The sequence below is a fragment of the Plectropomus leopardus genome, chromosome 2 (assembly GCF_026936395.1).
Source record: "Plectropomus leopardus strain MGB_pleo_1.0 chromosome 2, ASM2693639v1, whole genome shotgun sequence".
In the NCBI taxonomy this organism is placed as follows: Eukaryota; Metazoa; Chordata; class Actinopteri; order Perciformes; family Serranidae; genus Plectropomus; species Plectropomus leopardus.
In genome coordinates, this window is record NC_142177.1 from 11,900,001 (window position 1) to 11,915,684 (window position 15,684).

Sequence of the window (15,684 nt, forward strand, 5' to 3'; positions counted from 1 at the left end):
GTGACATCGAGGCAGAGTCAGACCTGGATGATGACGTTAGCTCAACCCTGCTTTCCCCCAGCGGCCAATCAGACGCTCAGACTCTCGCTCTCATGCTGCAGGAGCAGCTCGACGCTATCAATGAAGAGATAAGGTGACAAAGCGCAGGCACATTAGATTTCAGCACATGACAGTTTCATGATCCCCTTGGGGAAACTGGGTCAGCGCAGCAGCGGGAAACGGGACGCAGATAAAAAGGGGAACAAAGTATTCACGATAATGCGACCAATAATTACAAGAAAGGGGACGTTTTGAAGATACTGCAGCAAAATAAAGGTGCTGCTGCTCAGTCTTGTTAATGTTTTGCATCAAGGCCTGTGGCCAGACACGATACACTGCAACCAACAGTAGCATTAGATAGATGATAACATGTAGATAAGACTATTCACTATTCAATTCTGCTTCCTGCTGGAAGAGGACGCTGTTTATTGCACTTTACAGTAAACATGTCCTCTCCTGACACGTCAGAATATGCTTCTGGGGAGGAGATGCAAAATAGATGCTGAATATGCTGCAGAAGAGCCAGATTCCCTCGAAGGAATAAAAAAAAAGGCCCACACATGGTATATTTATAATGCATTATCGCCAGGATCTTTGCATTTTTAAATGTTTATACAATTGTAAACAGTAAATAAATAAATAATTTTCATTTCCGAGATTCAGTGAATAAATAGGATATTAAAAGTAAAACTTGTAGAACAAATGAGAAATCCAAACTAAGTGATTTTAATCTGCGCTTTTTAAAGTCTAATAAGAACTTAATAAGTTTCATTCATGATTACAGAAATGCAAGGTGTGTGTTGTTGTGTGTTAAAAAAATGAATTATGTATGTGTGCACGTGTGTGTGTGTGTGTGTGTGTGTGTGTGTGTGTGTGTGCAGGATGATCCAGGTGGAGAGAGAGTCAGCAGACCTTCGCTCAGACGAGATCGAGTCTCGGGTGAACAGCGGCAGCATGGACGGACTCAACGTGACGCTTCGACCCCGAGCGCTGCCCACTTCCGCCACCGCCCAGTCCCTGGCATCATCCTCCTCCCCGCCCACCAGTGGCCACTCCACACCTAAACACCACTCACGCAACACCAGCCACCATCTAGGCATCATGACTCTGGTCAGAAAGCACACACATTTTAGCCTGTACGTCATACACCAGTTTGTTTAGTGCAAAAAGCTGCATCTGTAACTATTTTTTTGTTGTTTTTTTTGACAGCCAAGCGACTTGAGGAAACACCGCAGGAAAGTAGCAGTAAGTTTGCAAAAACAACTAAAATTGTACCTTTATATGTGCGGCTGTGGCTTTCCTGACTGATCTGAGTTGCTCTTGTGACTCTTCTAGTCTCCGGTGGAAGTGGATAAAGCTACTATCAAGTGTGAGACATCGCCTCCCTCGTCCCCTCGTAGTTTACGGCTAGAAACCAATTTCGCCCAGTTCACAGGCAGTCTAGAGGACGGCCGAGGGTAAACACACACACACACACACACACACACACACACACACACACACACACACACACACACACACAGGTAGCACACTATGATAAATCAACATCTGTACAGACTTGCTGCTGTCGAGGTGTTTTATGGGTCCATGTCAGCTTTCCACCAACAAGTTTAAAAGATTGTAGTCACTGGAATTGGATCTGAATCTCTTTGCGTCACACCGACAAAAACAGCTGTTTACCTTTCTTAGTCGTAGCTGACAACACTATAGACTAAGATTTTTTAGTCGCATAATTTTCTCTGTTTCAACTGTTTGCAGCAAGCAGAAGAAAGGAATCAAGTCATCTATCGGCCGGTTGTTTGGGAAGAAGGAGAAGGGTCGAATGGAGCAGACTGTAGGCAGGGATGGACAGCCTCTACAGGCCTTAACAGGTACACTGCAAACAACATACCATATCCCACACTGATGCAGACAGTGTGAGACTATGTTTGATTCACAGAGATAAAAAAATTAACGCAGCTTTGCTGTATTACAGACTTTGAGATGGGTATTGGTGACACAATGACTCTGGGAAAACTGGGCACACAGGCTGAGAGGGACCGCAGGATGAAGAAAAAGTAAAAGCATCCTTTCTTTTTCTCTGAATTTGTGTGTTGTTCTTTTTAGTTGAAGCCTTTTATCTGGTAATTCTCACCTTCTTCTGTTTTTTTTTTGTCAATTTTAATTCCCTTGATAGACACGAGCTTTTGGAAGACGCCAGGAAAAGAGGACTGCCATTTGCCCATTGGGATGGCCCTACTGTCGTCTCCTGGCTAGAGGTGCTCCCCTAATCTACTTTTATGTCTACCAACCATAAATTTTCCCCAAACCTCTCTGTCTTTCTGTCTGTATGTCAGGCTACTACTTTATCTAATACAATATACAGTGCAATATCAAATACCACACGGACCATTTCAGCCTGATCTGCAGTCACTCCCCCTTCTAATCTGTCCTTGTATGGTGACACTAGTGGTGACGTTGAGTATCTTGATGACTCTCACCAGCTGTGGGTGGGTATGCCGGCATGGTATGTGGCAGCCTGTCGCGCCAACGTCAAGAGTGGAGCCATCATGTCAGCTCTGTCCGACACAGAGATTCAGAGGGAGATTGGCATCAGCAACCCTCTGCATCGACTCAAACTACGCCTGGCCATCCAGGAGATGGTGTCCCTCACCAGCCCGTCGGCACCGCTTACTTCCAGAACGGTAAAATAATCCAACAAATATCCCTCAATGATCGCACATGTGCATAATACACACACAGCAAATGAATAAAAGAGCACAAGAACATACACAAAAGTGCAGTAGGATCATGAATATGAACACATAACCCAACACAAAACACTCGAGACCCTCCTCCACTGTTAGACTTAAAGGAATACTTTGCCCCTCAAATGATCATTTGAATGTCAGTTACTCTCTGTGTTATGTTGAATTTGTGAAAGAAATTTGTTTTTTCTCACATGCCTCCAAGGTGAACAAAGAATCAAAAATTGAAAAAAATTCTTGATTAAGAGAAGAAATAGGGAACCAAGTTTTAAATGGCAGAACTATATCAAAACATCAATTTACAGGCTCAAACAACTCGCACAGTGCAATCCAAGTCTCATTTATCCAGTTGTATGCTCAGTGCTTCAAACAGACAGCCGATAAGTCGAACTTACCCATGCTCTCTTCAAAGCCAGACTCCACTGATAAAAACAGTCATTTTACGTTGCTGAGCACCGAAGTTGCTGCTCTACCACTGCCTACATCAGTTACTGTGTTTGTGTTATTTTTGGACTTTGCTTCTATGTTCAGCAAGGTAAATTTTTTGTCAGGGGAGTTTGGCTTTTCTCCATGTCGGAAAGGGCTGTCTGTTTGGGAAGCACTGTGCATACGACTCAATAAACTAGACTTGAACTTATGCTGCACGAGTTGTATAGTTTATATAGTTTTGCTGTTGTTAATCTCGGACCCCTATGACTTCAATTCATCAAGAAATGTCTCCGTTTTTTTTTATTCTTCTTTCACAGAAGTCATGCAAGAAAAAGCTTTTCTTCACAAATTCAATGTAATCTATATACAAAAGAACATGAGGGGGCGGGGGGGGTAGTATTCCTTTTAACCTTCACTCTGCACCCTGGGGTGATGACTCCTCACTCTGGCTTCTTTTGTTCCTGTTCAGACTACAGTATTTGGGTTGACATGTCCTTTTCTGCTGACATAAACTGCATGAGGTTCTGTGGGAAAACAAATAGTGCCACATATAGCTACAAGCTACCTGCCTGAAATACACTCCTTCCCTTGGCATCACTCAACACAATGTTTGTCTTTGTGTGTGTGTGTGTGTTTGTGTGTTTGTGTGTGTGTGTGTGTGTGTGTGTGTGTGTGTGTGTGTGTGTGTGAGTGTGTGTGTCTGCGTGCGTGCGTGTGTCTGGGTCTGTGTGTGCGCATGATGATTATTATGTGTGAAAATATACACGAGTGCATTCTTGGGCGGTCCATTCTTTTGTGTGTGTTTTTGCATGCATGTGTGTGTACGGGTGTGTTTTCGTCCTCTGAGCAGTCCTCCGGAAATGTGTGGGTGACTCATGAAGAGATGGAGAACCTGGCTTCCTCCACTAAAGCGGTCAGTACCATCTGGGTGCTCTCCTCCCCTTCCCCTCCCCACCCAACACTCTCTCACACTCACACTGTCCCCACCGTGACACACATATGTCATCTCCCGGAAGACCCCTTTAATACACACAAACTACATCACACACTGACGCATTTTTTGTGCTTGTGCCGATATTTCTACGTGGGTGTTGGATGTAACTGTTAGAACCTGTCGTCATGTCATCTGTGTCTCTGAAAAGTTGAATTAATGATACGAGTGTATGGGTGTTTAAAGCTTGTAAAGGTTAACTGCAGAGTAAAGCCTTAGAAGAGCTTTGTGTGTGTGTGTGTGTATTTCTGGATGTGCACTATGTGAGTCTCTCTGACCTTGTATTGTCTCTACCATGCTGCCACTCAGGAGAATGAGGAGGGCAGCTGGGCCCAGGTGAGGTTACTGATCTGCTAACATCTCTCTGCACACACTCAGCCCACGCGTCTCACTAACACATACACTCATATTTGACTAAGATCGGGCAGCCATTTCACTGTCAATATTATACTCTGTACACAGTCACTGGGAAAGTGGACACAGAGGCAGAATATATGGCAGGAATCCAAAAATGTTCATCAATCGTTTTTTTAATGATTTGGGCACCACTAAATACACCCTGCTTACCTCAGTTGAGAAATGTTTGTTATTTGGGTGAACTCCCCCTCTAACCCTTTAAAACCTGAGCAAATTGGTTTGATTTCTTTCAAAAACATGGCCCAAAAATTTAAAAAAGAAAAAAAAAGGCTACAAGAAAATTGTATTTATACAATAGTATTTATTTTAAATATTTTGTTATTTTATTCTGTAGCACAATTTCAAATCTTAATTCTACATATAATATATAAATGATATATATTATTCTTATAATTATAAATGAAGATTTTTCCCTAATTTGGGATTTTTTTTTAATAATCCTCCCTTTTCTGCCCAATACCAACCTAAGAAGAGGACAAATTAAAGAGAATGACTGAAAACACCTCAGTGGCTGTGCAAGGCTCGAATTTTACCATCATGTAAAGCAGTGCTGATTTTTTGATCAGAGACATCATTGAGAGCACAGGTGTATCTAATAACATTAATGATGGCCCAAAAAATGAAAAAAATGTTGTTGTTTTTTTTCCTGAATATTTGAAGGCAAATTCTTAAATTTATGCTATCATGTAAAATTATAACACTTTTGTTGCAATTGTATGTTCTTGAAATGAATAATAAAATATGTCTTATGTTTCAAAATATTTTTTTCATATCAGAACATCCTTATTGGGAAAAAATACCATGAATTATAGCAATATTATTTTAGGGCCATATTGCCTACCCCTCATCATTTGGACTTAGAGTGCATTTGTATGTGCAAGACATTTGGGGAAAATGTATTCATTTTGGTTATTCAAAATAGCAGAATATTATTAGATGTATTACTAAAGTAGCTTTTTGAACCAGAGCATATATTTTTTCCACATACAACAGTCCCACAGTCATGTACGCGTGGACAGTATATAATCCTGAAACAGAGAGAAGTCTCTCTCTTTTTCTGCTGCACGATTTTGTAACATTCTGCGCTCCTCTCCCTGTAGACTCTGGCGTATGGCGACATGAATCATGAGTGGATAGGGAATGAGTGGCTGCCAAGCCTCGGTCTGCCTCAGTACCGCTCCTACTTCATGGAGTGTCTGGTGGACGCACGCATGCTGGACCACCTGACCAAGAAGGACCTGAGAAGCCACCTCAAGATGGTGGACAGCTTCCATAGGTCTGTCGTTGTGGCAGTCGTCTTAGCTGCTGTTTGATCAGCATCCCCCTTTCATCTGCTAACTGGACACATTAGCAATGGAGATGAGAAGGCTAATGATGCATATGTGCTTTTCTTTGTTTGTGTGTGAGCTTGTTTGTTCCATCATGTTTGTGTGTGTGTGTGGAATTCTGCGTGTGTGTGTGTGTGTGTGTGTGTGTGTGTGTACCAGGGCTAGTCTGCAGTATGGGATTATGTGCTTGAAGAGACTCAATTATGACAGGAAAGACCTGGAGCGCCGGAGAGAGGACAGCCAACACGACATGAAAGGTACCCTATACACACACCCCCGATACACACGCAGTGACAAAAAAAGCAAACACACACACACAGATAGGCACGCACAAACACTAGGGCACAAGAATGCACACGTCCACAGTCTCATCGGGCCAGAGTACCACCTAGTGGTTTTGCTTGATATTGTCAATTTGGCCTGAGCAATGAAACAGCTGCACCTCAGACTGTCAAAAAGCCAGCTGAAGCAGACCTACAATCTTGTGATCCAAAGCTCTGCATACCAAGAGTAGCACACACACACACACACACACACATACACAAACACACTCACTTAGATCTAGCCAGCCCTCTCGCCCTTTTGACCTTGAGTTCTGCACATGAACTTGACTCAGCTGTCACGTCAAATCAGAGTCCTGCCCTGTTTACACGCACACACACATGCGCACACACACCGCCTGTTCCAACTTGGAAAGCTGGCTGACAGCTGTGCTTTAAATGAACAAAGGGAGTGTGCCAGTGAGTTGACACTATGTGGACATGCACATTATCTCTTTATCTCTCTCTCTCTCTCTCTCACTCTGACTTAAGCTGCTCTTATGTTCTGGTAATGATAGCGTGATGCTGCAGTACCGTGAGTCTGAAGCCGCTCTCATTTTCCTTTAGATGTGTTGGTGTGGACCAATGAGCAGGTGATCCACTGGGTCCTGTCCATTGGTTTGAGGGAGTATAGCGGCAACCTGTTGGAAAGTGGCGTCCACGGTGCGCTCATCTCTCTGGACGAGACCTTCGACTACAGCAGCCTCGCGCTCATCTTGCAGATCCCTATGCAGAACACACAGGTGGTTATTAAGAAAAGCACAACATTCAGCATGCAATGATTGATTGCTACCAATTCATTTCTTATCATATGTTTGTATCTACATAAGGACCACCATGCACCACCATGCTTCTATGGGAGCCCAGAGCGGATAATCCAAACACTCACTCTAAAAAAGGGCCATTCAGGTTTTCACGTCAGCCACCGTGTTATCGGCCCTTCACCACTAGCCAAATAGCATAGGAAAAACACTGATGTTTTATGTTAAGTGCATTATTTAGTGTTTTTACCAGCTTTGATCACCTGGTTGGTTTGTTTTGGAGAGGAAGAGACCTCTGCAGACAATTCTGCACCCGGTAAAAATCTCCTGAACAAAAAACACTAAAGAAGTTTCAGCTGGTTGCAATCTACAATCATCACTCGATGCCAGTAAATCCCCCTAAATCTTAGACTTTGGACTTTCCCACATCTTCTTCAAGATCGAATTCAAGGACTTTTTAAGCCCAGTACTCTCAAATTCAAGGCACAGGCACAACAAAATGTGAGACATGGATCAAGAATAATTGCAATTATAACACAAAGGCTGTTGTTGCTCTGACGTCTGTGGATACTTTTCATTTTCTCAAATGCAAGAGTCCATAAACTTTGATCATACAGTTCTGTGTGTGGTTTGTTTGTTGAAGTGGTGTTCCTGTACCTCGCTCATGCACAGCTCAGATTGGGCAGTTCATCGGTAGAGACAGGTAGAAAGCAGAGGTCATCAGCAGGCGGCTGTATTTGGTTATGTGGTGTCAGTAGCAGCTTCAGAAACAGGTGAAGAAAAAGACTCCCCACCAGATCACCTACGGCCATATCACAAGTCCATGTTTGATGTTTTTGAAATAAAGAATGATTCGTACTGTTTAAAATGTTTTGCTCTGTTCTGTAAATGTATTGTGACAATATACAACGTGTTTAGATTACAAAGAAAAAAAGTACTTTGAATACTTTAGTATTTTTTAAAACAAGTATAACTCAAGTAATAATTTGACTCAGCAACTTTCACTTGTATTGGAGTAAAAGTTGACCAGGAGTATCCATACTTTGTCTCAAGCAACAGGGTTGTGTACTTTGTCCACCACTCATCCTGATATCACAATCAACACTTCGGTCCCCAGTAGTGCCAGGTCATGACAGGCCTTTTAACTTCCCCGCAACCAGTCCATCTTCCAACAGTCACAGTTTTTTATGAGATTGGTTGATTTACTTTTTGGTGACACTGCAGTTTGTGTGCAGTCAGCACTTGCCTGTACTGCTGGCTGCACACTGCCAACATTTCCTCCTGCCTCAGATTCTGTATCAGTTGTTTTTGGATCTGAAGGCCTCTGTTGTTTTTCACTCAGAACTGACTTAAAAGAATATCCCAGTCAGTACAGATTACTTGCCCACAATTATTATTCACAGATTAACAATAAGGTTACTCCTGTTTATTAGAGATATTTCAAGAGTTTTCACTGACATTTTGCCATCAGTTCATTAGAGAGCCTGGTTGGTTAACACAGCTTTACTGTGTCTCTTGTTGTTTTTCAGGCACGGCAGGTCCTGGAGAGGGAGTTCAACAACCTGTTAGCCCTGGGGACCGACCGTCGACTAGAGGAGGTGACACCTCAAGCTTTGATAAAGTACAACACTGTCGAAAAAGCACCAATTGTCTGACCTTTGTCCCTGTCCCTGCAGAGCGGGGATGACAAGTCTTTTCGACGCTCTCCATCGTGGCGCAAGAGATTTCGGGCGCGTGAGGGAGGGGCGGGCCTGGGCATGATGGCGGGCTCCATGGAAACGCTGCCTGCTGGCTTCCGCATGCCCTCCATGTCCATGCCGCCGTCTGTGAATCTGCTGCCCAAGAAACAGCTGCAGCCCGAAGGTGTGTTACAGTACTAACCAAACTCCTCTACCTCAGCCTTTGTATTTTTCTGTGTGTATCTATGTGCTTCTTTCTGCTTGTCCTGACTGACTAACTGCACGCTGTGTCCTCTCTGTCCTGCTGCGTCCATCCCTCTGTGCCACCGTCCTCTCAAGCTCCTCCCCCGGCGCCCCCGAGACTCGACCCCTCGGCCGTGCGGACCTATTCATGCTAACTTCTCTCTGCTTACTAACAGGAGCGCTAATGCTAACAGGTAAGCTAACTAAACACTACCTGAAACTGCTGATCAGGTGCAGGTCAGTGCGCTTTTAACCAGCATTGCCCTGCTGCGTGGCATGAGGCAGGAATGTGGCACTAACTTGACAGTACTGATGTGCTGATATGTGTATCTGGCTGATTTGTATGGAATGCCATTTGAACCAATATTAAATAAATAAATAAATACATCAATAAAAAAAAAATAGCAGGAAGTAAATAAATATGACTATTAAATAAATCCATAAATCAATAAATGGGGCAAAATATATATATATATATATATATATATATATATATATATATATATATATATATATATATATATATATATACACTGTATATGACAGAAAAAGCATATATGGTCCCCTTTAAATGGTTTATAATGTATTTTGTGTTGTCAGAGTGTCTTCCACCCTGCAAAAAAAGTTATATTGATTTTTGCCTTGGTTGGGGATTTATTATAAGTTATTGATTTTTGGCATCAATGGGCTTCCACCAGTTTCATGTCATGTCATTTAAATATCTGCTTGTATTGTACATGACAGTCTTTCTCTTATGTCCTCTCTTTTCTCCCTTCCAGTGCATTCTCATTACCTATACGGACACATGCTTGCGGCCTTTTGAGAGTGATATGCCAAATCTGGAGAGGGAGGCCCGGGTGCCACTGGGGAGGGGGTCTTCACCCCTTTGTTGCCTGGCCTCGCCTCCCACCTTTCACCTCTCACCTCTCCTTCGGACACGTGCAATACAGAGGCCAACTCTGACCTTTGAACTCTTGATCTTGAGAGTGCTCATTGGCTGCGCTCGCTGCTGTAAAGGAGACTCATCCCTGTCTCTCCCAGTTTACCCCAGTGCTCCCAGTAGCCTTGTTGTTGTGGTGTCGTGCTCCTGCTCCCCTGGTCTCAGCTGTGGGTTCTTGTCCTGGTTCTAATCTCTCAACATGGCCAAGTCCAAACCAATCTTCCTGTGTCATCACATCCAAGGCAACAAACAAAGTTGGTTAGTGTAAAAAAAGATTTAAAATGGGTGATGACCAGTCGTTGATTTGGACTTGGGAATGATGAATACTTGTATAAATGGCAGATCCCACTGCACATTGCCCCTCTACCGGTTATGCAAGGTATTACTCATTTATCGTCTCTGTACATAAAATGGATGACTTATGTTTTTTATAGAAATATTATATATAAATATATATATATATTGGAAATATATATGGAAAATAATATAATATCATTGCTGTATGAAACCCAATGCCCTGTATTCGATAGTGACTGTTCTCTCTCTCTTTCTTTCTTTCTCTTTCTCTCCGTGTCGGACCTTTGTGTGTCTTTTGCTGTATGCTGTAAGTGTGTGAATTGTTAGTGGGAGGGTCTCACTAAGGAGGGGTGTGTTTCTACAAGGACTCTTCACAGGTTCATGGGTCCAATTTCAGACTTTTCTCTTTGCCTCTTCTCCTGTTCTTTCCTTTTCCCTCCTCTTTTGACACTATGTAGCTGTTACCTCTCCTCTTTTCGCCTCTCTCGCCTTCAGTATGACACTATGTAGCCTAGACTAGAGAGAATCCTTTAATATGAAGAGTGTGTGTGCGTGTGTGTGTTTGTGAACGAGTCTGTCTGCTCGAGACTTGTGGAGAAATTGTGCGTGAAAGGCCGACCCCAGCCGTGTGACCATGACTTTTCTCTGTGGATGGGTAGTGTGAACACTGTAGCTCCTCCTCTCTGTTGATTCCTTACTTTCTCTCAAATCAAACTGTAAACTGCTGCTCAACATCAGCCAATGATATAGGCTACACGCAAAACTGCTCAAAGTGACGGACTCGTCTACTCCTGTCCCGTCGCTTCCCATTTAGTTGCCATGGAGACGTGCCAGTGAGCAGTCAGTACTCTTGGCTGACCAACTCCTCATCCAATGAGAACACAGCATATGAACCAGTGAAGTGCTGGATGGGTGTACAATCTTTTATTTTTTTTATTTTAGAGTTTTTCCAAGGTGTCTAAAAGGTGTAATGTGCTATGTGGCAGCTATGAGTACTGTGTCTTTATTCCAGGTGTGAAACAATGCTGACAAATCAAGATTTTATTATTTGGCTATTTAAAAAAGTGAACTGTAATTATGACACTATATAGACATGAGTAAAGCTGTTTTTTAAAGATTTGGGGTGTTGTGTTCCTTTTGAGGTTATCGCATCAAAGTTTCTCATTGGTAGTTAAAGCCGGGATAGGCAGTTTAATTTGGTGTCACTGGGCAAAAATCCCATAACAAACTTTGACCATGTAGTAATTTAAGTGGTGAGAGAGAATACTAGAATTCTACATCTTGGCTTGGCCCTGCTTTCAGGCTTTAGAAAATCTAACGTGACAGGATCACAGGCCACTTTCACAGAAAGCAGCTGTCAAACATGTCAGGTACTGCTCATGATATGCAATCGAACTGTCATAGGAAGCAGCATTGCCTTGTCCTTGCCTCAAATGTTTTCAGAAACATATTTTGTACTGTTTAGCGTAAAATGAGAACATTTATGACACGGCTGCCATGTTGGATACAGTAGTGCCAAAATGAAGTACAGCCTACCTGCCAGACTAACTCTCTTATTTTAGAGCTAAATATGACATTAAAAAAATTGAAAACATTTTAGGTAAGAAATATGCAATGTAGTAACCACATTTTGACTGATAGAAGCACTCAAGAGGACAACTTGGTAGACAGGTTCAGTGAAAAAATAAAAAATCTTTGGTACACAAGCCAGCAGTCAGAGAGGCAAACAAACCAAAAATGGCTAGACAAAAGATGAGGTCAAAAAAATGAATCAAGCATGAATCTAAATACAACATGTTGTTGCATCCTCATCTGTGATTTTCAACCAACCCATTTAGTATGCTGCAAATTAAATTATATTTAGTACAATTCTTTCCTAATGGTGCTCAGTGATGCAACTTTAGTTTCTCAAGGTACTCTCCCGCAACTTGATTGAATGCTGTCGGATTGGTTCAAACAAAGTGGGTCTGAGAAATTAAGAGTCGACTTGCTGGGAATGAACAGCATTAACAGTACTTGAATTGGGAAATAATTTGATTGGTGGCACACTTTTTCAATAACATACTTTTTAACCTTTGGAGGGAGGTATCAAGTGTTTTCAAGTAAAAAGGCTCCACTCCAGGTAAAGTCATGAGTCACTGAAGTTGAGTTACAGGTCTTTTTTGATTTTGTTAAGTCTTAATTCACAAATAAGTGACTTGAGTCCAAGTCATGTGAATTAAGTCCACACCTTTGTAAGATATAGTAACAGTTCTAAATAAAAAAAACTTTTGTCACATTTGCTAAAAAAAAGTGACCTGCTGTAGCTTAAGAACAATGACAGACAATGTATTGAAAATGGTCTTTATTGCAAGAATTGGACAGAAAATATCACTTTTCAGAACATCTACAAATACACAACAATCTTAGTTATAAAAGTCAAAAATAAGTTAGCAAAAAAATTAAAAAATAAAATGGCAAAACCACTCTGTAGAAAAAGGGAACGTATTTACATCACTAGCATTCATAACCAGTTTAAATTAAGCAGATCTTGGTCAAAACTGCCATGGTACATATTGGCCCCACAAATAAACTCATTTTTTAAGCATAAAAACACACACAAAAAGAATGAAAGATCAGGGAAAGGTTTCGAAAAGAGGAAAAACTTAAATTAAGTAAGGCAAAACCAGGCTTTATCATTCCTCTGTGGCTCTGTCAGACTGACGGGAAGCCTAACTGAGGTTCACTCTAGTAACTAGGTGTTGGGTTCATGCAGTAAAGTCCTTGAATCTCTAGTTAGACTAAGCTCCTGTGGCTCTGACAGACAGCTCTGGACCGCAGGATAAGGCAGGGAATAAAGGGAATAAGGCCTCATTGTGAACAGGAGGAATTGGAACAGTTTGGCTAGCAGACCCATCAATGAGCAGATTTACAATTCAAATAAATCTGTATTTTTATGTTTTAACACCAGAAACTCAGATCAGTAGAGCTGAAAAATAAATTAAATTGGACCGATTATCAGACTACCAAGTGTCACTTTCCTTTTTGTCTTTGGCTCTCTGTGCACCTATGGGTCCGCTGTGTGGAGGGTCTATTTGGGAATGTCCACAGGAAAGGCCACGGCACTGCCTGCCCCAGAGATCCCCTCCACAATGGAGGTCAGGGCACGCATGTTCCCTTGCTCCGGAGAGTCTGCAGCACTCAGGAGATCTGCAAAGAGACCCAGTCACACATTGAGCTTCTGAGCGCAGGGTGCACGGATGTATTCGCTCCATCTAATGGCACTTCTATGTGAACTGTACTCACCCTCGCTGCTGTAGCTCTGTGTGCACTGCTCGGGAGTGCTGCTCCACTCTGGGCTACTGCAGCAGGTGCTGCCTGAACTGGGCTCGCTTGACGACGACACCTGTTACCATGGAGATGCACAAGCAGAAGTTGCTGTCAGTCACACTGTGTTATGACATGGCACACCCCGTCCCTCACAGAGACACAGCACACACTACAGTGCAGTTCAATATCGCAAAAACACACCAGTGCATTGTGTTACGCATCAGAGGCAAATGTACATGATGAACAGTATCTCAAGAAGAGAAGCAGGACTTATCCATCAGAAAATGCAGTTAAATATATGAGATTATCCAACTACTTGACAGAGATAGTGGTTGATGGGTAGGGTTTGTAAGGGTCAGGGTTAGTCATATTGATATATTTTGGCACCTGTCTGATCAGTTGGTTATAACTGTCTCTTTGAACCTTCGAGTAAAAAATTTAAATAACTGCAAGACATTAACATGAAGTGTGTTTGTTCTATGCCTAATTACATTGACGGGAACCCTGGCCTATCCCCCAAACTGAATCCTCCAGGCTTAGCCAAAGTGATCAATTCTGAAGCAGACTTTAAAGCGTATCTATTCTTCAAAGTCACACTACCAAGAACACTACTACTTTGACATTTTTCCCAATTTTGCCAAAGTGTATCTCTTTCTCTACTTCTACCTTTCTGACCTTCTGCTTCTAATCATCCCTCCTTTGTCCTACTCACTCTGGGCTGGGCCGGGCTGGGTCGGTAGTGCAGTCCCTGCTGTCCTGTCTCAGTGTCTTGCTGGTTGAGGGAAGACACCAGGGCCTGCAGCCTTTCGATATATTGGATGGCACTCCGCAAGATCTCCACCTTAGGCAGCCTCTGGTTCGGGTTCATCAGGGTGCTCCTCTTCAGAGCATCGAAGGCCTCGTTCACCTTCTTCAGACGCCTCTTCTCCCTCATCGTGGCCGCTCTCCGACGGTCCATGGTAACGGTCTTCCTTTTGCACAGCTTACAGGCCCAGGGCAGACACTGACCCGGGCAGTGGGGCTCGGAGTGAGGCGACAGGCTGGACGGAGAGGCTTTGTCCTCTGTTCCTGTTACCCCAACTCCAACACCTCCGGACAGACTCCCACACAAGCCCATCATGGAGTTCCTATCCTGGTAGGTGGATTGGTCGTACCCCCCAGGCAGGCGAGAGGGGAAATAGCTGTCCCCTCCCTCGTAGAAGCGCTGGTCAGGGAAGAAGTAAGGGTTGGTCTCGAAAAGCTCCATGCTGGATGACGCCGTGGTCTGAAAGGGGGACTAAGATTCCTGCCTCCCCTGGAACTGCTCTGCTGTATGTGGTGTTCGGTCCTGTGCCCGGAGCGTGTGTGTTGGAGTGTACGTGTGTGCGGCTGTCTTCGTCCCCGGCCTGTGATGAGTGGAAGACGTGTGGAGAACAACTGGTGTGGAGCAACTGTAGGCTGGCATTTAAACCCCTCTGCCTGCTGCAGGATCACAGGGTTAAATTTAGCACGAGCCCCCAGAAACCTGACACGACGTTTAGCTGTTGCTGCACATCTACACATCACATCTTTGTTGGGCCCTGTTCTCTAGGGCTTTAAGGCCTGTTTGTGTGTGTGTGTGTGTGTGTGTGTGTGTGTGTGTGTGTGTGTGTGTGTGTGTGTGTCTCTGTGTGTCTCTGTGTGTGTGTGCACTTGTGTGTGTGGTTAAGAGTCCAGGATATGATCAAGTTGCCGTGGAAATGGGAGAGATAACCTGGGATCAAAGATGTCCGTCTTAATGAGCTAATCCCAGACTTGCGTCTCCCTCCGTGACACCATACATAAAGTCCCCTGCCATGAGGGTGGAGGAGGGGACAGAAGGGACAGTCTGGAGACAGCTGTCACTTCTACTATGAGCCAATGATAAGCAATGACAAGAAGTTTTTTGCCTCCTAGTTCTAGATGGGACAGGAAATGAGGCCAGAGACTGTTGTTTACTTAAAACTAGGTCACCGATAAACACTTGAACCTTGTTGTGACCTAAGGTCCGAAATCATCGACTCAGTCGATACTAAATATGTAAAAGCTCCGGTGACATAAAAGCTCATTCCATTGCCGGGTCTTGGTTTTACGTAACCGCATTCATATCTACTGACTTTCCTTCCAATATGATTGCACAGGGTGATGAAAGTGACCTTCTGAGTTATACTGGACCTGCAGTCAGAC

General features: G+C 43.3%; 2 protein-coding genes and 1 long non-coding RNA gene across 8 annotated transcripts in view; 1 reads left to right on the top strand and 2 right to left on the bottom strand.

Annotated features, from left to right (window-relative positions):
• The window catches only part of LOC148190155 (uncharacterized), an 18,085-nt gene extending 9,283 nt beyond the window's left edge, over nt 1-8,802 (bottom strand). The window contains exons 1-3 of the long non-coding RNA XR_015778122.1: nt 8,689-8,802; nt 7,690-7,834; nt 6,806-6,997 (exon numbers count right to left, since the gene is read on the bottom strand). This is a non-coding gene — a long non-coding RNA (uncharacterized LOC148190155). The remainder of the gene's footprint in view (nt 1-6,805; nt 6,998-7,689; nt 7,835-8,688) is intronic.
• ppfia4 (PTPRF interacting protein alpha 4) overlaps nt 1-11,306 on the top strand; it is a 76,852-nt gene extending 65,546 nt beyond the window's left edge. For 4 of the 6 annotated variants that reach the window (XM_088085202.1, XM_088085208.1, XM_088085211.1 and 1 more), the window contains 17 exons: nt 1-133; nt 921-1,149; nt 1,249-1,284; nt 1,375-1,496; nt 1,798-1,910; nt 2,015-2,096; nt 2,216-2,297; nt 2,523-2,723; nt 4,066-4,128; nt 4,516-4,542; nt 5,724-5,899; nt 6,111-6,208; nt 6,839-7,014; nt 8,562-8,630; nt 8,709-8,895; nt 9,051-9,148; nt 9,734-11,306. The exon at nt 1-133 is cut by the window's left edge. In XM_088085202.1, coding sequence (XP_087941328.1) covers nt 1-133; nt 921-1,149; nt 1,249-1,284; nt 1,375-1,496; nt 1,798-1,910; nt 2,015-2,096; nt 2,216-2,297; nt 2,523-2,723; nt 4,066-4,128; nt 4,516-4,542; nt 5,724-5,899; nt 6,111-6,208; nt 6,839-7,014; nt 8,562-8,630; nt 8,709-8,895; nt 9,051-9,109 — 1,853 coding nt within the window. In that variant the 3' untranslated portion in view covers nt 9,110-9,148; nt 9,734-11,306. The remainder of the gene's footprint in view (nt 134-920; nt 1,150-1,248; nt 1,285-1,374; nt 1,497-1,797; nt 1,911-2,014; nt 2,097-2,215; nt 2,298-2,522; nt 2,724-4,065; nt 4,129-4,515; nt 4,543-5,723; nt 5,900-6,110; nt 6,209-6,838; nt 7,015-8,561; nt 8,631-8,708; nt 8,896-9,050; nt 9,149-9,733) is intronic. The other 2 variants (XM_042494959.2, XM_088085209.1) reach the window with 2 other exon arrangements.
• A 1,214-nt stretch (nt 11,307-12,520) lies between these two features.
• Nucleotides 12,521-14,930, bottom strand: myog (myogenin). Its single transcript, XM_042496220.2, has 3 exons — nt 14,213-14,930; nt 13,477-13,576; nt 12,521-13,380 (listed from the first exon to the last, which is right to left on the bottom strand). Exons 1-3 carry the CDS (start codon nt 14,744-14,746, stop codon nt 13,262-13,264), a joined length of 753 nt encoding a protein of 250 aa, XP_042352154.1. The 5' UTR covers nt 14,747-14,930; the 3' UTR covers nt 12,521-13,261.
• Between the last annotated feature and the right edge of the window lie 754 nt (nt 14,931-15,684).